We start from the raw sequence: 25069 nt of genomic DNA on the forward strand, positions 1-25069 counted from the left end.
TACAGTGACTGCCTGTGGGTCAAGCGTGGCAATAGATACAGGTTCAATATAATACATCATGGCTGTCAGAATTTCATAAGGCTGTTAGAGTTTAATAGGGACTAATGATCAGATTTTGTTTATTGTCGAAGTTTGCTGATTTACATAGACAGGTCTTATAAATAAATACGACTGAAAGCATGTTATTTAATGCCAGTGCTGGCTGAAGCTCTGTGGAGCAGTGCAACTTCATCTTCGTTCTTCATGTAGTAGTGAAGGCTAGACTAAAAAGCTAGGTCCACCCTATCACTTATGACAAAGACCACAGCAATATAAGGAACTCATTCATTGGTGTTAAGGATATTTGAGTTATACATTTGATAACACTGATGTGGACACCCTCAAAGTCACTCTCCGTATGAGTGTCTCTTTTTCTTTACAAAAGGGGCACTGAACCCATCAGACCTCAGGTTCTTTTACTGTACATCATTCTTCCCAAATGAGTTCTGGAAGGGTTCACATTGTCTTGAGCGGCTTTTGGTTTTCCAGTGACAGCGGAGATGAGTGATTGACAGCTGATCCTCTCTCAAGAGCAGCACCCACAATGCACCTTCGGGTTAGCAGGCCAAAGAGATTGGTGATAGGTCAGCTTTCCTCCACAGTGCCAGCAGTATTATATAAATGTATTGTATTGATTATCTGGATAGGAATGAAAGACAGAAACTTTACATTTACACAGAGTGGGTAAATGATTTATAAATTGCAATAATTACCATTAATTTAATTAGTGCTTTCAAGCAGTTGCAATGGTTAAAGGCCTTGATGCCATTGCATCAAAATATGCAAAAAGGCAGAGAGTCGATCAGGCTTAATATTCTACAGTACAATTTTTCCCTTTGCTAAGTATATGTTTCAGTTTGCACTGAAGAGTAAGAACTTTAAAGATGAGTGCCAGTGTTGTTATTTTCAGCTCAAACTAAATCTATATTTGAAATAAAGCATTTTTAAAAAAGGAAACTGAAAAAACAAACTAAAATTGGAAAAGTCGTCTTGGCAACTAACTGAAATTTATTGAAGTACTAAAATTATTAAAACTAAAACTAAGATATAAATGTATTAAAGCGGTATATAAATATAAAAAAAAAAAATGAAAAAGCACATCAAAAATACTTAAACTAAAATGTTAATTAAGACATTAATAAATACTGTAGTAAAATATAGCTGCAAGCAGCAATTATCGGGGCCAAGCACAAAGAAAACGATAAGACATGCCAACATGGCTGGGAGTGTTAGAACTTGCAACATTGAGCAATTAAAGACATTTAAAGATGATTTTAGGCAAAATGGCTGAAAAATCATATATACAGTAACTAATAATATGATTGAATGGTTTATCACTATCCCTTTCGCCGTTACGAAATTGATGTGGTGTGGTCAGAGTGAGGTGACAATGACACATACAAAGTTTGGTGTCAATATGTCAATGCATTGCAGAGATAAAGCTTTCTGAATTGAATTGAAGCCTGAATAGTCATTTTGGCATCATACCTTAACTTTGCTATATGAAAACGCTAAAGGAACTTATATGAAAACGGTTTCGTCTATCAACACGAAATCCATAACTTTTTGTCGGAACGGTCTGGAGATGATACGATTCGATTTTGGTGAAAACGGTCTAGGATGAGAAACGGTCTAGAAAGAGTTTGAAAAAGTAGGTATTGAATGAAAATCAAGATAGAAAATAAGTTCGGCCAAATATGGTAAACTTGGTATCTGTTCTCGGAGTGACCCAAGAGATCTATAGTAGTTTCATTGCAATAGGCTAATTTATTCATAATTTATTCGCATTTTTGGAAATTTAATTATAACTTTTGACCAAAAGGTGGCGCTGCCCCAAAACATTTTGAGTACTTGGAGGGCATGGTGCCGAAGACACATACCGAGTTTCGTAATGGTACACCAATGCATTCGTAAAGTGTAGCATTTAATATCATGAAATTATATTGTAATTAATGGCAATTTCCTTGTTTTGTTCTATTACAGAGTGAGCCCATACATAAGCGTGCGAAACATATCTCATTTCGTTTAGGAGTTATAGACATTTATATGTATGAACACAGAAATAATGACACACACCTGACTTTGAATGGATTTTTTTACCACTTACTATCAAAATTTTGACATTTGGGCATTGGTGTTTAGCCAGCGATTTATGTTTCCGACTTTCCTAGGGTGGTTTCATCTCGATCGGCCTAATGGTTTCGAAGATATTTGCAAAAGTTTTTAAGCACTAAATCACAACGTTGCACTAACCATAATGCAAAACCTAGCATGTTTGGTATCGTTGAACTTGGCTCGGATTCAGGAATGTAAGGAGATGACTCCCGTGAAAATAAGTCAATCACATCCAAAGTTATAAGCATGGAAATAATTGTTTTACCACTAGGTGGCGCTGGTTGAAAGAACTTCTCAGACTCTTTCAGAGCATCGTGCCGATGACCCATACCAAGTTTTGTAACGATACATTCATGGGCCAATATGGGACAATTTGATATCATTCGATTCGACATATATCGTGTTATAAACAAAAATATAAATTTTTCGTATCTCCGGACCAGTAGGTGGCACTGCTTGTGATGACATGTACTAAGTTTGGTCTAAATACGATAAAGCGTTACGGAGATATAGCCTTACGTCTGTTTTTGCAAGCGCTATGTAAAATTCGTTTGCGCGGTTTTCGAGAACGGTTGGACAAAGCATCTTGAATTCCAAGATGCTACAGAACTTTTTGTAGGCATGGTCTGAAAATGATCTGGTTCAATTTGAGTAAAAATTTTAGGTTTTTCGGAAAATTCAAAATGGCGGGAAAATTTTCATGCCGGAAAATGATGTCATAGGATGTAATCGAATCAGCTTGAGCCAAGGAATCAGAGGGGAAAAGAGTTTTGTTTCTAGCCCTTACGGTTAAAAAATTATTAGCATAAACATGAGTGCAACTTTGGGCAGTTGGTGGCGCTAGAGGATTGAGTTGGAGACTCCAAATTTGCTATGGTGACAGTTCAGACTGTCCTCTATCAGTGTGCCACATTTCATAACTTTCCCGCAAGCGGGTCTATGGGCTGCCATAGACTTCCAGAGCGGAAGAAGAAGAAGAAGAAACAGAAGAAGAAGAATAATAAGAACGCCAACGATTTCAATAGGTGCCTACGCACTTTCAGTGCTTGGCCCCTAATAAATAATATTAAAATAAGACTGATGTGTTCATTTATGAACTTCATTGTAGTCAGCAGGCTGGTACATTGCTGTTATCAGCATTTGGGAAAATGTGAAATGGGACTCACTGAACTCCACTTTGAGATGGGCCTACACCAGGCCGTCATAAAGGGAGAGTGCCTGTACAATAGAGGGGTCCCCCTTGGAGCCCTCCTGAAACTCCTGCAGAGTCAGCATCCCATCTGCATTCTGTTGACAAAAGAAATACAGTTAGTCTTAAGTCACATCATTGTTTTCAACCACAAATACTAGGTATTAAATGCTTACAGTTGGTGGCAGAACATATGCAGGGAATCAGGTAGAGACATTTTTTAAATAATGTATTCAAATCTCTTTTTTCTCTCAAGAGCTATGTGTTCTTTCAAAGGTTCTTTTATCAAAGCTTTCTGAGAGCCTCTAGAAGAGCTTCAATTTTGCAATTTTGCGTTCATGTGGTGTGCCTTCTGTGTTTCTAGTGCCTGACAAAGGACAGCTCTCCTGACAATCACAGCAAAAATAAGCCATTGTATTGAACCTATAGCTATGCATACTTAGTCGTAGGAAGTCATGGGATTGGATTGTTAAACAATGACTGAAAATGATCATAGAGTGCAACTCACTATAAATGCAGTACATTTTCCATGTTTACTTTTTAAAAAGACAACTATTTCTACAAGTAATGTTGTGCATGGGAGAAATAAGGAAGTGGAAGACACATAATATACAGCATAAACCTTATCCATCATAGCAAAGATGCGTTCGACTCTTTTCTCTGGAGTGTTTTCCTCCTCAGGTAACTCCACTGTGTTCCCCTGCAAGACATAAACAAGATGTGAACTCCTGGGACATCTGGCCTTTCACAGCAGGATAAGAAACAACCTCAGTCAGAAACATGTTACCCATTCATCTCTTTATGTGGAAAATAATGAGAACTCTACTGTATATTTTTTTATATAGAAAAAAAAGAACACGGCAATAAATATAAGCTAACTGCGTGTATTAGACCGAGTTGAAGGGGGGGAAAAACAACGCAAGCGATTTCGGGAGTTAAAATATGGCGAATTATATCAATTCATTAGCATTCAAAGGCAAAACACAATACATGGCCAAATTTAAAATGCAGTGGTCTGCTGTAAATGGAATTTTACAATAAGGTTCAATAACATTATTTTATGTATTTGTTATAATGAACTATCAATGAACAAGATTTTTTATTTACTAATGGTAATTTATGAAAATATTACTTAATAAATGTTTTAAAAGTACTGTTAATTATTATTCATCTGAAAAACCATATTGTTGTAACATGTATATTCTGTTATGTTCTGTTTTGCACGAGTTCCCAGTTATCATTAGTTTCCCTGGTTGTTGAATGAATGAATGAATGAGGCATTTATATATCGCTTTCATATGTACTACTGTAAGCGCTTTACAATCATATCAGTGTATCTCTCCTCAACCAGCACCAGTGTGCAGCATCCACTTGGATGATGCGACGGCAGCCACAGTACAACGGCGCCAGTGCGCTCACCACACATCAGCTACAGGTGGAGAGGAGAGAGTGATAGAGCCAATTCAGTGGATGGGGATTATTAGGAGGCCATGATTGGCAGGGGCCAATGGGTGGAATGTGGCCAGGACACTGGGGTTACACCCCTACTCTTTTACGAGAAGTGCCATGGGATTTTTAATGACCACAGAGAGACAGGGCCTCGGTTTAACGTCTCATCCGAAGGACGGTGCTCTTTGAGGCCAAGAGCACCGTCAGGGGGTGCTCACCCTGTGGTCTGTGTGGGTCCTAACGCCCCAGTATAGTGGCGGGGACACTATACTGGGGCGTTAGGACCCACACAGACCACAGGGTGAGCACCCCCTGCTGGCCTCACTAACACCTCTTCCAGCAGCAACCTGGTTTTCTCAGGAGGTCTCCCATCCAGGTACTAACCAGGCTCAGCCCTGCTTAGCTTCAGCGGGCATCCAGTCTTGGGCTACAGGGTGATATGGCTGCTGGCTGTTGTTAACTAGTTCCCACACCCGTTCTGTTTTACATTGATTACTCTGTGTATTTAAGCCCTCAGTTCTTTCAGTTCATTTTATATATACTCTATGTATTATATATACATGCATACATACAGCATATACACATTTAAAAAAAATGTGAGGACCTCATTTCAGAACACCACTACACGCCAATATACATCAAATGATAGAAAATTGTTTTTACTTTCAAAAAACCAAATCTACTGAAAATATCTCATCTTCATATGTCCTCATAGAAATTAATGGTAACTGTAATTCGTTTTACAGCATAGGTGATCAGTCCTCTTTGCCAATTGTATATGATCAGAACAGCATGAAAACATCTTGTGTGATCAAAAAAGCACACAATGGGTCTCATTCATGAAACATTCGTAAATATACGAGTAAATATGAGAGTGATTTGCGCGTAAAGAGACCTTCCCGAAAACTCATCTCCTGATTCACAAATACTTCGTAAACGTCAGACGTGATAGTGAAATGTTTGTGTGTGTTAATGAATTACAATCAGTCGTAAATGGGACGTGCGTGCACGCTCATTCTCAATTACCATAAATCCCGCCCATTAAATCCGACTGACAACTATATATGGGCATCATATTATGACACCAAACGAAGGATTTCTTCAACATGCCTTCTCAAAAGCGAATGAAAAAGAAAAATTTCTCAGATGCAGAAATCAAAGTTTTATTATCAGAAGTTCATTCAAAACGTCACATTTTATTTTGAAGCGTAGGCTACATAGTGGCGTATCGGGTCCTAAAGAAAGCAAGCTGGAGTGGAGTTTCATCTGTTAATCAAACAGTCCCAGAAGTAAAAAGAAAAACCGTATGTAATTACTATATATAATATTTTTTCAAAATGCTGTGTAAATATGTACCCGATTAAGGTGAATTAAAATGCATCCTTAATGAGCAAAACGTTCGGATGTTAAACTCACTATTTACGCGTGGCTGGGAGCAGGTGTAGATTTCTTTCGTAGGCTACCAACTAACATTTGGAAAATACCATCATTTTAAGGAATCCGAAAATTTACGCCAGAACCACTTTACACACTATTTACACAAAAATTCGTTCTGCTCGTGTTTCATGAATGAGACCCAATGCTATTAAGCTTCCTGGAAGCTAGTATTTGCGAAGGTAGTCATTGCAGTCTCTTTATCAATCAGATGCTCATAATCGATTTTTAGAGTTTAGGCTTTACAATAAACACCATGCTGGCCTTCCAAGAAAGCACTTTCATTTACTCAGTTGAAATAGAAAGTTACGGTTCAGCGAGAAGCATATGACTCACCACCATCTGGTAAATGGCATCTACGATGTTCAGCATCTCATCTCGGGTTATGTAGCCATCATTATCAAGATCGTAAAGCTTAAAGGCCCCTGTGATAGCAATAACAATCAAGCAGATTAAGACAACTCTCTCTCTCTAGCTGCCACATCTTCAAAAGAGCTGAGAACAACAGTGTAGCTGCTCATTGGTAAACTAATGTCAGACTTTTCTATTGATTATTCGACGTGATCATCTTTTCATTAGACAAGATGATAAATTAAAATGGAGTGGCAAACTTGTTCAGCATTCAGTGTGGGTAAGAGCCATCTTAATATAAGGCACTGAAATGTTACTCAGTCTTCAGACATCTTCTGCAGATAAATAAGCACATCTCTGGTGCAGAAACAAGAAAGCATTGAGGTTCTGACGACATTATGAGATTTATAAAGAAATTCTGGTCTTACATCTGAGTTTTTCATCCAGTGTCCCTCTAGATGTGACAGACAGAGCTTGAATAAACTCTGAGAACTCAATGCGTCCATCCTGTGGATACACAACAGAAAGACGGCATGGGAGCTGATAGGTGAAATGTAAAAAGGAGCCTAAAGGGCTGAAGCAAGGTTTGATTTTATACAGCTTTGTTACAGACTCACACCTGAGATGAAAGAGACACCAAAGATGGCAAACAACTGCAGAATGACACCGCAAAAAAACTGCAGTTAAATACAGAAGCAGCAGGGAAGGCTGTTATGTTACCTGTGACCAGCTTACACATATTGGAAATGTCATTTTGACAGTGATTCTGAAGTGTGTCTAAAGATTGTAGCACACAGTCCCACTGAGAATTTAGAAACATCTGAGAATACTATACAGGGGCATTGTCTGTCTGTCACACTTTGTTTAGTGTGTGTATAAAGCTCCTAAATGCATCATTTTTCTCAGACTCAGACAGCAAATTGTTCTACCAACAACAAAAACAAAAAAAACTCAATTCTACAAATCTGTTGAAGCTGCATTTCTGCAGCTAAAATGGAAATGCATAAATGTCCCTGTCGCTGAGTAAATTAAAGTGAATGGAGTGTTTACGCACTTTATTTTGCTGTTCAGTCAAACATCTATTCAGGGAGAGATTCTAGTGGTGATAATTTTCGCCACTAGACTCAGTAAAGAAGATAACAAATCAAAACAGTGCATATCAAAACATTTATTGTTAAACTGCAACTTTAAAAAGCCCCAGTAGGCTAATATAACAGTGCTTTTCTTTTATTGATGTTTCCTTTTTTCAGCCTTGTGTTACCTTGTTCTCGTCAAAGACGTTGAAGACAAAGGTGGCAAACTTGGTGGGGTCGCCGAAGGGGAAGAATTGCTTGTAGATCTTCTGAAAGCCAGCTGCGTCCAACTGACCACTGGGGCAGTCTTTAATAAAACCCTTATACCTGCCAAACGGACAGGAAAAATTAAATCGGATAGGAAGAGTGGGGAGGAAGGAAAAGAGAAAGAAGAAAAAAAGAGAGACTTTCATTATGCAAGGATGAACCCAAAGACAAAACACAGACATCTCTCCCCTGTGAAGATAAACTGATAGCAGTGTTACAGAACATGTGGTCAGGGCATTTCAAGACAAATTGAACCTCTGTCACTCTATCCTGTAATTTTCAGAAACAACATTTCAGCGCAGTTTATTTTCTGTATGCTAATTGATCCCTGAAAAATCCGAGGACTATCATTAGGGGTCATTTCCGAGCAATTTGGGGCAAAGGGTGAAATTGTTGCCCAGGATATTACAGTGCATGTCAGTCTTCAATTGCAAATTCATTTCATCAGTTTGGATTCTGCATTTTAGGAAATATTTGATACTAATACTTAACTTATCAAACACTTTTTAAAAACACGTATTCACAGAAAATTGTCTTTTCATTGCGTGTCAGTTTAAGTCATTGTACAAAATGGCCCTAACAATCATTATAAAAATCTCCAGCATATGTTGCGGTTAAAACACTTCATTAGCTAATTGTTCATTACCTCCTCAGAGGGGCTTTCAAAGAGACATTTTTCACATTATGCTAATTTACAGTAGCTTGATGACAGAATCCTGTCACAACATATGTGCAGCACAATTTAACAAGTAACGAGTGCTTTAAATGATCAAAAAAATAGCTCAAGAAAATCTTTTAAATTTCAGATGGGAATATATTCCATCATACCACTGTTATACAGTCACATAAACGTTTCAGACCTAATTATTACGTTTATTGAACAGCTGTCTGGAGTACTTTGCAGCATTGTCTGGTGAAATGTTTTTCTAAATTGCATATTTGACAGTTACTTCCGCAACCAATCTCTTACACAATATGTCTCCCTCCACACTTTCTTTCCTTTCACATGATAATAATCTAAACTCAAATCACTATTTAATGTATACAGTGATTTACTTGCTAGCCACAAATAATGTGCAGTGTGTCCGTCATTATCATAAAATAAATGTCTTCAGGATGACTGACAGTACATTAAAACTAGGTATCATTTAAAATGACAAATATAGTTACAAAAGTTATTCAGTCAAGAAGAGTTAGTTGATTTTCTCTTTGTTGTCATGATTCTGCCATCATGTCCTTGTATTCTTCTAGTATTGTGGCAGAATCATGACAGACCCATGTTTTATGTACAAGCGCATGGCCTGTTGTTTGGGCCATGTGCTTGTGTTGTCTTGTCTCGTAACCCCGCCCCCTTGTTATCCTTGTTTAGTCATTATTGCCTTGTTAGCGTCACCTGTTCCCCTCGTTAGTTTATTGGTATTTAATCCCCTTGTGTTTGCTGTCTTGTGTCGGTCCATTGCCTAACGTTTGCTGAATGTTGTCGAATCTGTCTATGTTGCTATACCTTGCCATTTCTTACCCGTGAGTACTTAGTGTAGAGTCTTGTCTTTGTGAACGTTTATTTGTAGAATTGTCAGTTTATTGTACAGTCATTGTCTAGTCTAGTCTGCCATCCATTCCTTGTCCTAGTCGTGTTTTTCCCCCCTCGTGGGTTTTGTTTTCCTGTTTTGTTCCAATAAACCCCCTGTTCGTTGCACTCTGTCTGTTTTGGGTTCATCTCCTTTCAGCCACGTAACATTTGTCTTTTGTTGTTGGATTAACGTTATTATAGAGACAGCAGCAGGAATATTAGGCTGCTGTCACTTTAAGAGCTGCACGGATCCAATATACTGACTGTTACACATGCGCTTTCTTTGTCAACTGTTTTACGTTCCGTTTACACAAATGAATATTTTGACATTTTTGTATGTATTTGTCCATTCAAGTGCAAAAAGACGCGGAAGAGAACTCAGCACTATACAGTGTGAGAGGGGGCTTTCTGTGCGCACGTTTTGGATGAAAATGGAAATGGTATAAAATCACTTTTTCTGTGTTTGGATGTGTCGATAAGAGGAATCAAAATTTTTATTTTATAACAAGTATCCAATTCCTGAGCCTAAATATCCGATTCAAGATTTGGAATCCATTTTCAATTCCCAACTCAAATTAACTCACATTTTTCCTGAATAATCCTCCCTAGATTCAAATATCTACTTTTAATTTAATCGGAAAGACACAAAATCAACAATGCAGCTATAATCCACAAAACTCTCCATGTGACAGCAACTCCTAGTTTTGATTATCAAAAGCACAATTCAGCCACTTTGCTTAAGAAACTGTAAAAAGTTTAGGACTTTAATCTGCTGTACAGTACATGTATTGCTAAACAAGGGAACAGAAAAATTGTGTGTCTGATACACCTCCCCTGGAATACTCTGAAATTGCCTTTGTAAGGCTTCATCTACTGATCCTCTGAGGACTCGATTAGATGGCTCAAAGGCAAGTCTACTTCTGGTATCAACAAACATACTTCTATATCATCAGAGAAATGGAAGAAGAAAATTATGCACACCTTGAGCTGTGTGTGCGCATGTGTTTGTGTGCATGTCTAGGCTTGCTGCTTTGCGATCTGATCAGCACTAGACTGAGCTCCAAGGGGCTATGCTTTCAACACAAGACCATAGTGTCTGTCTTTAACAGAGCTTTCCCAAGTGAAATGCCAGTGTATTAAGTACAGTGCAGTACATCATCTGTGAGTATAAGAATCAGGCAAGAAGTAAAGGTAGGTTGTATATTGGCTTGCTCTAACAGATAAACATAAAAATACAAGGCTTTTTAAACAGTCACAGAAGATTGGCCCACCTTTGTAAATGTCATCAAAACTCTTTTCCAATACTCTACGTACCGTTGACAGCCTATATCTGGATTGTTAGTCTCACTCTTTGATCCATGATTTGAGTTCTCTTTTCTTGCTCTTTCACTCTCTCTCTCTTCATCCTTCTCTTCTTTCCCTACTGGGCACCCTGCCAAGAGTCAACCGTTTCCCATCTGCCACGAGAGGCGTAGAGCAGCCATATGGATGTTGGCATGTGAAGTTAAGAATTTATGTGGTACTTAACATCCCCTTCCTTGGTGGCAGACATTTTCAAAATGAGCCAGTCAGTAAAGAGAGGTACGGCTATTGTTTGCTGTCAGAACGTGTCCCATGGGTCAATGATGTGTGCCATTTCTTGTCTCCTATCTATTAATATTTTGTCAAAAATACACTTGCAATTCATATATGGCAAATTAGAACTATGCACTCAATACCGTGCACTATTGGTAGTAATGGAGGAGGATGGAAAGTTACATTGGATAATAATATCTTTGTTGAGATTTTAAATGATTGATTGATTTCCTGTTTATCTCTCAGTTGAACTCATGATGAGGACAGGTGCGTGAGAGGAATGTTCACAGAAAGAGGACATAAAGAGCACACTTACCACTGCTGAACTTCCTTCTCAGTGACTGCAAAACAAGACAGAGTACAGAAGACAGTAAGATTTTGTTCAAACTACAGATGCAAGTGTGTTAAAACTTTCCATGCTAGTCTAGACTGGTTTGTGCTAGGTAATGCTGGTTTGGTGCTGGTCTAGCTGATGGACCAATGTAACCACTAAGGGTTGAATGGAGAATTAAATTTGAAATGAGGTGAGTAACAGAATGCTGAAGTAGAATTAGAATTTAAGTTGAATTTAAGGAAGTTGGGAGGAAAAATTACTTTAGATTAAATAAATGTGTAGAACTGTGAAGTGTAATTTTTTAACAAGAAAAAGAACGTTTGTCAAGACAAACTTTGAATGGTTTGGCATATCCTAATTTTGAAGGTTTCAAAAAAAAAGTTGAGGTGTGAAAATCCTTTAATAATTCATAAATAACTCCCAGAGTGAATTATTTAACCAGCATTTATTGGCATGAGGCATGGAATATACATGCTTGATTCTGGCAGACGAGATCTGCTATGCTGCTGCTACTGAGAAAATACAAGAATTTGTTCAGCTTAGTTAAAATAACATACATACATGCTGCTAAAAGGATATATAAAAAAACGTAGCAGATCTCTACAGGTGGTGCTGGAACTTAAACAGAAGTTTTCATAATCGCACAGCAGGGCGATCGCAGGCTGTGGTACAACATATATAGTTTCACGAGTTCACACTTACATACAATTAAAGGGAATAAAGTATATTGCGTATTTGGCGTGCTGTCCGGGGGGAGGGCTCCGAGCTCGGAATTCGGCCCGAACCCAGAGTACTCCCCCCTGTATGTATGTAAAAGTGGTTTAGGACTAGAAGAGTGGAGAAGGGGTGGTGGAGGGACGCTGCTAAACTGTCAGAGAAATGAGGTGAGACTGCTGAGTCTATATATAGGCCTACACGTTTTAATCATGATTGGCGAGTGCTCTCCACCCGTGTTAATTATCTGAACGTGCTTCTCCCGAACTTTGTTAATAAAACATCATTACGTGGCTCAAAAAGTACATGTGGTTGGCTAATGCCACAGCTTTAAAAGAACCAACCAGCACTTGGTTAGAGTTTCATGACTGAACTATGTATACTGCTCAAAAGTTTGGGGTATGTATGATCTTTTAAATGTTTTTAAAATAAATCTTTTATGCTCACCAAGGCATTTATTTGATAAAAAAAAAACAGTAAAGAGTTGTATTGAGAAATATTATTACAATTTAAAATAACTTTTCTATCTTAACATATTTTATTCCTGTGATAGCTGTCACGGATGGAACATGAAATAGTGTTTCTAAGTTTCTAAGTGAAATAGTGTTTATTAACAGGATTGCAGAAGCAGACAGAGATATGGTGAGTATTCAGACAGTTGATTATCAGATGGGAACTTAACTGAAGGATAACTAGAGTCTCTGTTTCAGATGCAGATGGAGAGTCACACGGAAGGGTTGAAGACGGACGGCTGAAGACTGGAGATGACATACAATGACAAGGGTGTTGAAGGTAGTCCAATGGATAGCAGGTAAGCATGGGTGAGACTGTGTATCATGTAAAGACCAGACAATGAGTGTGTGAAGGAGAGTCGAATATAAAGGAGGTGGAGTGATGAGGTGCAGGTGATGATGGTGATCAGAACTCAGGGGACAATGACCGAGTGGGAGGAGTGAGTGAAGCTGGTGGAATCCTGACAATAGCAATGCAGATTTGCTGTTTAAGAAACATTCCTTATCATTATCAATGTTGAAAACAGTTGTGCAGCTTAACATTTTTATGAAACCAGTCATACTTTTGTTTTATTCTTTGATGAATAGAAAGTTCAAAAGAACAGCATTTGAAATAGAAATCATTTATAAAGTTACTAATGTAAACGTCTTAAATGTCACTTTTGATCAATTTAATACATCCTTGTTGAATAAAAGTATTAATTTCTTTAAAGACAGACAAACTTTAGTGAATTATTGGCATTGCATTTATAGTAGATACCATATTGCTGCTGAGAAGCTGAATGGAGACAGGGAAACGTGGAAACCTGACAGGAGAACTGCTATATCTGTCTCTCACAGCTTAGAGGCAGACTGCCATGCCAACACAACTAACATCAGGCCTGTCACTACACTGTCACTATTTGACAGCCCCTGAGCCATCGCAGAGAGAGCTTTTTCACAAAGATTTATGCCTCATACATACGCATAAGCAGACATACACTTTAAGACTGCTACAGTAAGTGGACCAATAAATGAAATGTAAAATTATACATTATATTTATTCGTTTAGCACTTTTATCAGGTGAAATTAGAGGCCCTTTAAACATTGTTGCATTCCATCTGAACTTTTTTGTACACACACGCTAGACTAGACAGGTGTGTTTGGCATTTGCATCTCGGTGTATCTAAATCAACTTCGTAATAAGCACAGAGCTCTTATGTTTAAGACTTTGAACAACGTGCCTCGAGATGCCACAGTAAGATGATACACTAGAGGATGATGCAACACTTTTGCATTTACTGACCTGATATAATATCAATATGTCATTGGCTCAGATAGTCATTGCAGTTTGTGTTTACATCTTATTACTCTTGAGTACTGTGTGCAACTGTCTACACACACACACACACACACACACACACACACACACCCCTCATTGTCTGGGGCAGGAATGTAGTCGTTACCAAGATTAGTGATGTGCATCAATGTAGAGCGAAAGGTTGAGAGGGGGAAAAAAAGAAATGGGGAATTAAATAAATTGTATGAAGATATTTAAGATTGGATCAGCATTTCTTTGATTATGGATGAGAAGAAAGATAATTGTTGAAAAAGGTCTATGACACAACCAGGCCTTGAGGAGTGAGAGCCCTAGCTGAAATATTATAATAAATGTATAAAGGAATGAAATATTTACATTACTAAAGGATAAATGTAACCAGTGGGTATGACAAAAAGATGTCTGGACAGGGAGAGGAGAGGGCAGAGGGCACTTGGTAACACAGGTGTGTCTCATCAGCGCTCATGACCCAACATGACTCCAACCAATACATCCAATGCATCTGCTACAACAAAGAACAACAGAGAGAGAGAGAAAACAGAAGAAAAACATCCTTCTCCATCAAACATTTTATTAATAAGATACTCAATATAAGATACTACAATCTCACAAACCATTATAACCCAGCCCATAACAAACGACAAAACATCTCATCTAATCTGCCCGTCACGCCGAAGGGCAATTTTACTCATTCTACAATGCCTCTCCCCCTCACTGTCAGCTATCATGGGCCATGGCAGCAAATTAAGACCAGTAAAGAGCAAGACAAGAGTAAAAGACAGAGACAGGCGAAGAATAATGAACAATTGCAATTAGGGGTGTAACGGTACACAAAAATCACGGTTCGGTACGTACCTCGGTTTTAAAGTCACGGTTCGGTACGTTTTCGATACAGCAAAAAGTAAGAAATGCCAGAGAAATTTCCTATTTGTTAAAAGAAAAAATATTTTTTAAATAAGTGAGTTTTCCTACATCTTGAAACTTTCAGGTTTATAAATGGGGGTCATCTTTGAAGGATGAACAAATAATGTTTTGGTCATCACATTAAAAATAACATTTAAATATACGAAGAGTTTAGATGCAAAAGCCATTTGAAATTTTCTTCTAGAATGATCATTTTTATCAAGCTTGTATATTTAAGTTCAGTAATTTCACTTAAATGGCAATGAAGATTGCCTATTAATTGTCATTTGAGTGAAATTACTGAACTTAAATGTACAAGCTTCATAAAAATGATCATTCTAGAAAATTTCAAATGGCACTTATAGAGGCTTTTGCATCTGAACTCTTCATATAGGCTATTTATTTATATAATATTTGAGTTTTGAAGTGCTGGACAAAGATGTGTGAAGTACTTGAAAGCATTTCACTATTCCAGCCAAACTGGTTATATTTAGTGTTACTATATTAAATCCATGGTGAATGTTGCTGGTCTGTGGACGTAATAATATTAGTTCATTCACAGCACAATATTTCTCCTGGTGTCCACGTCAGCGCTGTCTGATCTAATAGAGATCTACGGTAATAACGGAGAAATGTGAATGCTTCTCACTAGATCTCGCAGCGATGTTATTACTTCAGTGGCGAACTCAAATGTTTTCTTTACTGGATCTCTTAGCGCTGTGTTGTAACGGTTGTAACAGTGTCGCTTGATCGAGATCGGCTCCCGCTGCACAGATGTTGCTGCTCTGCTCCGAACTGATAAACGATCCGTGAAGCACAATAGCGCAGTTTCGTTCCGCTTTCATTACGCTTGCCATTTGATGTTGCGCAACGTTGTGTCGGTCGCGCCAGCGCGAATTTTGTCGGTAGGAAAAATGGTCCAAGGAATCGTTCGGTTTGTATGCGTACCGAACCGGAAGCCTCGAACCGAAACGGTTCAATACGAATACATGTACCGTTACACCCCTAATTGCAATGCAATTGGCCTTGGGAGCCAATGCACTGTCAGAGCCATTTATAGGTCTCATAATGTCAACTCAAATGATTGCAAGACACACCAGCATGTAATGGCGCTTTTCCACTGCTGGTACGGCTCAGTACGGTTCGGCTCGGCGCGGCACGGTTCGGCTCGCTTCGCTTTTCCACTGCTTGGTACGACTCGGCTCAGCACGGCGCGGCTCGGTTTAGCTCGGTTTGCTTTTCCACTGCAGTTAGTAGGCCTACCGCTTCAAAGTGGGTGGGATTATAGTCGGACCGTTATAGTTTATCCCAGAGCCGTTGAAAAAACAGAGTTGCGACACTCCCATAGACCGCCATAGGAACTTTGGAATGCGGAAGTAACGCGTGTCGTGGAGCAGCCGATAGTTCCATACAACTGATAGTTCCAGCACTGAACCCCATTCATTTTCAGTGTTTCCGAAGTACGCTCTCTGGTAATTTCATGAAATGACTATTTTTTATATTTGAACGCATTAGCCGTGCTCTCATGAGTCTAGTCAGTAGTTGTAATTTATGTAGCCAACTTTAGTTGATGTTTATTGGAAGATAATAGATAATTGCAGCTAGCTTACGTGACCAACACTTCACTAACGTTAGGTACCAGTCAGAGAGGTCAGAGAGGTCATAGTTAAATGTGATGTTAACCCTATTTACATACATGAGGTGGTCAGAATATTAGAAATACATCTAAAGCAAATAAGTACAGCAGCACCCCCACAAATAATACCTCAATGCTAAAACGTGAAAATGAATTTCCACCTCTATGACAGTATAAAAAATCCTGAACATCATAGAAAAGCAGAATGTATGGCTGAGCTTTATATGGTATCATAATGCAATACAAATATAAAATGATCTTTTCCCTAATTTGCACAATTTGTAAGATGAGCAATTTGCACAATTTGTAAGATGAGCAAAATAATCATCCATCTTCTTCCATAATGGTGTTGTGTAAGAATAGCAATTTGAATAACAATAGTGGTTTGTATATAGATATAGATATTTTTGTTCTCATTTAATTTCAGATTATGTACAGGAGTAGAGTCAAAATAACAGAAATCATGACAAATGTCCAAGTAGGTATTGACCTAACAGTAGGTGTGTACTCTCAACCTCATGAAAATGTTTAGGAAACATAGGCTTTAAATGTGTATTTAATCTGTCCTTCAATGTATTAACTTTATCACCGTTTCTCTCCAACAGCAACAGGCTTTTCTTCAAGACCCGGTCTCCTCTGGGGCCTATAACACACTCTGCTTCTGGCAGGGGAATGCTCTCACACACAAATACAAGTAACTAGTATTACTTATTGCGTGAAGTTTGAATGCTTTTGTTATTTATCAGTGTATGGCTAAGCATTTGACTGATTCTCGATTCACCAGCAGGTCTCCAGGTCATCAGCTTCGGGGACAGAATGTTATGGCTATTGTGAACACTAGTATTCCTTTTCTGGCCGGCTTTCTGCCATCTTTCTCTCCCTGTAGGAAGTTGAACAAGTTTCTTTGAAGACAGAAGATTCAAGGAATTCAAGGTTTTGGATCGGTAAGATTTTTAATGTTTTTAAAAGAAGTCTCTTCTGCTCACCAAAGTTGCATTTATTTGATTAAAAATACAAGAAAAAAACAGTAATATTGTGAAATATTATTGCAATTTAAAACAACTGTTTCTATGCGAGTATGCCCCGCTTTAAAATCATAAGCAACGCGGATTTGTTTGGAACTATTGAGAGCTACATAAACCACGTGACCGCGTGGCGGCGAGATCGAAGTGTGTCGCAACTCTCATATTTAACGGCTCTGGTTTATCCGCTCCTCGGCAACCAACGAGACGAACGTCTGCACTTCGTCCACTGACCACGATTCAGCCATTTATTTTTTATGGAAGTTTTCTTTCTTTCTTTTTTCTTCAAGCAAGTAGTTTTAAAACAGGTGCTACAGCGGTGACTGTTGTCTACTGGCTATTTAAATCTAGTGGGTTTAGTGTCTCGTGTCGCAAATACAATGACGCTGATAGTGACGATTCTGTCTGTCTGACCAATCAGTGATCTGTAGTGTTTTCACGTCACATTTTAGTATCGGTACGGTCAGAGCCATATAGAGAGAGAGTTGCGACAACGGAAGTTCTAAATGCTTGGTTGTCACGTGATTCGCGTAGACCTCAGATAGTTCCAGGAAGTGCTTCGGCGCCAATTCAAATCGATGGAGGTAGAGAGCTGAACTGTGATTTTTGGTAGTTTGTAGTCAATAAATGCGTTGGTTTACAATATGTATATAATACATTGACATTTGGATGTAGTATGTGTATGTAGTTACACCAATATTGTTTTTAAAAGATAAAAATCTGCTGATATTTAATGTTTATTGTGGTCAACCAGTGTTGCCTGCCTTTGTTAACATATTTTCTGGCTAACTTTACCTTGGTTAAAGACCGTTTTGCAGTTGTTTTGAAGTATTTTTGTGTTCTTAAACTTGTATGTTATTTAAGGGTTATCATGTAATGTTCACTATGGTTTCACAAGGACAGGAGACTTGCAGGAAACAGGTGATTGTCTTAAAATGCCATTGCAAACAAGTAAAATTGCATTCATCGTAATGTTTACAATGCTTATGCACTTATTACTATATAAATTAATACATATTTCATTTTAAAACAAAACATGATTATACACACATACATTATTTTCTAAGTGTCCAAGTACATTATTTCCTTAACATAATTTGATAAATTCATGACATACATCACTTAAATCTATAAAACCTATTTAGTTTAAATTAATTTTTAGTACATTTAGATAATACATATTTTATGTTTTGTTATCTTAAACCCCCCAAAATGTCAGGTTGTGTAACTGTCCGCACAAATTAACAGACTAAAATACTAATTTAAATGGTGTTTTAATCATAAAAAAAAATAAAAATGAAATTCTATGGCATCATTTTAACCTTTCATATAAACAAATTTTATACATTTCAGTAGATTTATAGCTGATAATTGAAAACCTTTTGTCTAGCAATTTGTATGTCGGGGGGGCACAACTGCAAACATGGCTCTCTTATTATGGTAATTGCAGTGTGCATGATAATGCATTGTCCAGAGGAGCCATAATGATCCTTTTAGATCTCTATCAAATACTGGTAATTGCTTTAAAGTTATGGGTAGGTTGGTACACTTTCAGGTGAATTTAAACACTTAGAAATGTTCACAACTGAAAATTGTTCAAATACATTGTTCATGACACAAAAATATACATTACATCAGTTTTGAAAAGATTTTAGACTTTGTTTATTTGTCAATGACCTATATATACACTTTTGCACTGAATTAGCACAATGGGATTTATAAATGTCTAATAAACTGCACGTCAAGCATGTTGTCTGGCCTTTCCTCTATGTTGTCAGACACAGAAAATATGCTCAAGTCAGGAGCAATCTAAATAGAACTTGTGTGCTAATCATACTTAGGTGTATCTGCACTTTTTCCACAAAGACCAACACTGGGAAGTTTAATGTTTATTAAAAATAGGGAGCAAGTAAAGTCTTGCAAAATCCAAGGAGCTGAGACTGATGAGGGTACAGCGTCCGTGCAGGAGTCTTCAGGATCCACCGAATCCTCTTTGTGCTTCTTGTGTTGAAAGAGATAAAGGAAACAAAAACGGGATAAATTATATATAGGAGTTAGTATATAATACAGTTATGGTATTTATAATACCCCATTTAGCCTAGTGTGATTTGATCTAGAACACGGCTTGCTGCCGTTTTAAGCATGTTTTTAATCTTACTTATAAACTTCCATCTCCCTTTCCTATCAATACAAATCAGCTGAGCTAAATCATAATATAGACAGGTAATAGTCAACAGAAACACAATGAATAAAAAACGCCAACCATACGTTTTTCCTTACTCAAATATGAAATCTAAAATAAGGATTTTTCCCTGTTATTGCACATTTAATATGGATTGAAACCGATATTCTCATTTTATCAATTACAACTATCACACTCCCCAATGTTATATTTAACCTCTGTTTAGAAGTATTTCCCTCTTATTACACAACAAAGGATAAACATGCATTAATAGAACGGGTTTAAACATTAATATGCTGTTCGTGGTTTGTTATGCGGTACTAACTTTATCCAATGACCTTTATTTTACCTGATAACGTCCCCTAAAACTACTAATTTAGAGAGCAATAATCAACTAGCATGCTTTAATACAGTTAAACTTACAAGTTAATTGGATTCAGATGTACTGATAATATACAATCTTATTCTTTAAACGTCTTACCTTTTAAAAGTGCATCACAAACGGTCTGTTCTGCTCTAACTCTGCCGCGCTGCTGCTACTTCCGGGAACTATTGAGAGGCTCCGCGAGCCGCCATTGCTGTAAAAAACCGTTCCATTGGAGTCAATGGAGTTGTCGCAACTCTCACTCTCACATGGCTCTGGGTACGGTACGCTTGGAACCTCAATAACAGATCAGGTACCATTTAAAGCGAGCCGTACCGTACCGGACCATGCAGTGGAAATGCGTCATAAGTGAGCCGTACCGAACCGAGCCGTACCGTTCCATGCAGTGGAAAAGCGCCAAAGCGTGCCGTACCGAACCGAACCGTACCGTTCCATGCAGTGGAAAAGCGCCAAAGCGTGCCGTACCGTTCCATGCAGTGGAAAAGCGCCATAAGGTACTGACTCTGAGGCGTTTTTTTGTTCATACCTTGAGAGGAGCCATAAACGAAATCAAAATACATGTCAAAACACCAGTCCCAATTCTGAACATAAACTGTATAATTCTGCTAACCTGGACTACTACGGTAAAGCAACATGCATGTTTTTGTTTTTGCTTACTGATATTTCCTTTTCATTTAATACCGTTTACAAGTTTGGGGTCAAAGAAATGAATTATTTTATTCAGCAAGGATGCATGTAATTGTTCAAAAGTGACAGTACAGACTTTTATAACTATTTCAAATAAATGTTTTTATTTATTTTTAGTATTGGCTAAAAATGGAGCTTTGCCAACATCAGCGCTTTTTAAAATTACATTTTAAAAAGGTAACACTTTATTTTAAGGTGGCACAGTTACACGTTACTATATGTACTTAATATAGTAATAACAGTAAATATGCATAATTACAAGTAACTAACCCTAACCAAACCCTAACTACATGTAGTTAATTAATATTACTCAGTACTTATATGAGTAAGTACAATGCGCAAAGTGTAACCTTTAAAACATTGAAATGGAAAACAGTTATTTTAAATTGTAATATTGCACAATATTACTGTTTTTACTGTATTTTTTTTTCAAATAAATGCAGCCTTGGTGAGCATAAGAGACTTTCAAAAACAATAGAAAATCTACTGTAACCCTACAGCCAGAATACCACTGGATTCAATCAGTTCATTTATTTTGATAATTTGTTGCTCCCATCTGCTCTTAGTAAATGGTTCTTTTGTTGTAAAATCATTTTTGTTATATTATTTTGATATAAGGATCAAGAGATTGTGTTACCACAGTCTTCTCCCAATGCATCTAATTTACTTTAGGTCTCCTTTTTCATGGTGGTAGTCATGATCTCCAACCCATTAAATTTGGAGTGGCACAGTTACATATAGCCACGTTGGCTGTTACATCTGCAACATCCTCCTTATTAGTTGAGGCTCAAGGCTGGTCTGACCTGAGAAATATTCACTAACTCACTTCTGACATACAGCCCCAGATACACCATAAAGCAAATTAATTAAGGACTTTTTAAAATGAATCAAATTAATTAATTTTTTTCCACTCCTATGGAAAAGCAGAAATGCAAAACAACAACAATTCAGTCCTAACATGATCGTGCAGCTTCTGGTCATGGGCTTTTTATCCACTCTCCTGTGCCATGGAAGTTCTAAGAAGATGACTGCTCCACCTGCAGTCACTTGTAAAAAATAAACAGAAAATGCCCAACCTTTGCTACAGCTTTCAAACTACTACAAGCCCACCAAAGAGACCCAATCAGTACCAGGTCGAAGTAAAACAGGCCAACCTACAAAATCCCAAGCTGCAAAAGATCATGAACACAATACCTTCAAAACAGGCTGCCATAAAAAAAAAGCAGCATTTTAGTTTGTGACATCCATAAAATCAAAGTCTTTAAAACATGCATGCTGATGTTTCAAAATTTCGCAAACAGTGACCACACTAGCCCACAGCACAGAAAAAAAGTGGGTTGAAATGGATGTCAGCTAGACCAGGGTGCTTTCAATCATTTGCTCTTAGTAATGAACCTTATCAATTTCAAAGAAATGATGCTGAAAAAAAAACATCTTCAGGTCACTTGCTGCATTAAACACTTGTTGTCTGAATACCCTGATCTAACCCTGCAGCGAATGAGCAGGAAATTATTTCCTGACAGCCCTGCTTTACCCCCCGCGACGCACAAAAACAACCTCTGAAGATGCTCATTAAACATGGTTCACTACCGCTGGGAATGTGCTTAAATTCCATTAAAGTTTAAAGGAGAACTTGTTAGAATGTTAACCAAGATACCTACAGTACCTGTACCAAGTGGATCTTTGACAATTTCCTAGGAAACTAAAAATGTTAAATGGTAGGCCTAGAGAGTCATTCATTTCTTAAGCACCACTGTTTCATACTAACTGCTGATAAACTGGTATTGCTGTATTAAGAGGGAAAATAGGTTTATTACAATTAATAACATGCATCATTTATCAATTTAGGTTCAACTTAGATACTTCCCTCCAGAGTAAAAATTCTGTCATAATTTACTCACCCTAAATCTGTATGATTTTCTTTCTTCAGCTGAACAAAAAAGAATATATTTTGTTGGTATAACCAAACTAACTGACTTTATTGACCAAATACTACCATTCTATTGACCAAAAAACAAAAATCTCAAAATATATTTTATGTTCCACAGAAGATAATATGGAATGACATGTGAGTAAATGATGATACAATTTTCATTTTTGAGTGAACTATCCCTTTAAGCCAAGTAAATTAAGAACAAATATGGATATGGGGACACTATAGGGAATCTGTTTTAATAAATTATATCGATCTACTACACTTTCCAGCAACAATGCAAAGCATGCAGCATTGCAGCTATGAAATTTGTATTGAGCCAGAAGGTCAATATGTGAAATCCATCAAGCTTCATTGACTTCCATTCATAAACATTTAAATTCAAGGCTGAATGGCTGAACTTAAAGATTAAAACCATCAAAGCTGAAGGTTTGCAAGAAAGTGGAATAGATGGTATATTTTGACATTTGAAATGTATTATTTGTGACAAACAAAAAACATGTGACCTAGTGCGCGACAAAATATCCTGTTCACTCAATAGTGTGACAAGACTAAACAAAACCTCTCACATGTGCTTGTGTTTCCGCTCTTCTCTGTTCGTATGTGTATAAATGCAAATTAATTGAACACAAGGTCTAGTGTAACTGTGACTTTACACTAAAACGAAACAAAAACAGTTTTTGGTAATCCAGTCATGTAGACTTAATTATGTCATAATTGTCATCGCTGTTATACCTTCCCCTCTAAAATTTGCTTCACCTATTTCACACTATGATTAATATGCAGCATTAGCGAGGTCTAAAAGCCTCATCTCATTTCAGTAATCTAAATCAAGTCAAAGCCAGTTGATGTGATAGTGACAATGCTAATATGTTTTCTCCACCTCAGGAAAGGATTGTTGCAGTGCAATTTTCAGTTAGCCCCACACCTTATTGACTCGACGTGAGAGTTGCTGCCAGCTGTTCATGTAGGCACCTTATCTTCTCACAACAGAGATGCAAGCCTTAATGATTATACGATTAGTGACAGAGGAAAATCAATGACCCCAGAGATAAAATGATGATCCCGTTCGATTTATAGAGACATGAACATAATAGCTCATAAGCAGGCAGGTAGGACATACATGCACACAACACACACACACACACACACACAATCAATAGTGCAGTATACAGCTTAGTTATATTAAGCTTATACTTCAGCCAAATGCAACTTCATCAGATCCACCAATACCTATATATATATATTTTTTTAAAGATGGTTCCAAAGTAAATACAAAAACAGGGTAGTTTCCACTTAAAATTAGAGATGGAAAAAAGTAAAAAGTAGAAATAACATGCAATTAACCAGCACAAAATGGCACTAGACATGAAAGAAAGGACTAAATAGCAGTACTCACAGTAGGTCTTTCTGCACAGCTCTTCCACTACCTCAGGCTTTAGTTTACTGTTGGATTTGCCCATCTCTCCAGCTGGTCACAACGGTTTATCCTCACTCCTTAATTCACTCCCCCCAATCCCACCTTCCACTTACATTTAAAGAGAGAGAGAGAGAGAGAGAGAGAGAGAGAGAGAGAGAGAGAGAGAGAGAGAGACGCAAAAGTCCTTTTGAATCGTGCCTTTCCTCCAGACCGCAGCAGTGTAGAAAAGAAGAGGAGGAAGGACAAGTAATTGAAAGGAGCAAATTACACAGAAGCAATGTGACTACAGCATGCAATGCCTAGAGTTGTCTCTCCTCACTCGGAGGGAATGAAAGAGAGAGAGCAATAGAGAGGGCTTTAATCTGTCAACCGGTGTCCCTCCTCCCCTTTCCTCCAGTCCTCCAGCCAGTGTCTGCGGTTTCCTCGAGCCCAGGAGAGCCACTCTTCAGTTGGGTGATCGCTGCTGTCTGGCTCGGTCCACCTTGAAGAGGAATCGATTCACTAAATGAGTCAGACATGCAGACGCATTTGTTGGCTCTCTCTCTTTCTCTGTCTGTGTGTGTGTGTGTGTGCGGGCGTGTGTTGTCACCACGTTATGTGTTGATGCTGTTGTCATTGGCAACAGAAGCCACTCCCGTAGTGCTCTCAGTCCTACTGAATGAAAATATCCTTGTTCCCCTAAATATATCCCTGTGACAAAGACTTTTTTTTTTCGTTCTCATATTTAGTTTCTTTAAAAGGCCCTTACTAAAATCTAAAACTTTAGATTTGACCATTATTTTTAATATTATTATTTAATATAAAAAGGCAGACACATATTTTAGCAAATATACACTCAATATAATAATAGTACTATTATTTTATATTAATAGTATTTGTATCTATTTTGCTTCATGTAAACAATCATATTTTACATACATTTACTCAAAATTGTAAGAATCAGCTTAAATTGGATTACAG

General features: G+C 37.7%; 1 protein-coding gene across 1 annotated transcript; it reads right to left on the reverse strand.

Moving 5' to 3' along the window:
• On the reverse strand, positions 1 to 24663 carry ncs1a (neuronal calcium sensor 1a). The gene is made up of 8 exons (XM_056267417.1): positions 24089 to 24663; positions 11379 to 11403; positions 7839 to 7977; positions 7006 to 7084; positions 6563 to 6651; positions 3966 to 4043; positions 3321 to 3441; positions 1 to 678 (listed from the first exon to the last, which is right to left on the reverse strand). Exons 1-7 carry the CDS (start codon positions 24150 to 24152, stop codon positions 3343 to 3345), a joined length of 573 nt encoding a protein of 190 aa, XP_056123392.1. The 5' UTR covers positions 24153 to 24663; the 3' UTR covers positions 1 to 678; positions 3321 to 3342.
• Positions 24664 to 25069: the final 406 nt, after the last annotated feature.

The sequence above is a fragment of the Rhinichthys klamathensis genome, unplaced genomic scaffold, assembly GCF_029890125.1.
Source record: "Rhinichthys klamathensis goyatoka isolate OS25496 unplaced genomic scaffold, OSU_Roscu_1.1 h1tg000259l_1, whole genome shotgun sequence".
NCBI classification, from domain to species: Eukaryota; Metazoa; Chordata; class Actinopteri; order Cypriniformes; family Leuciscidae; genus Rhinichthys; species Rhinichthys klamathensis.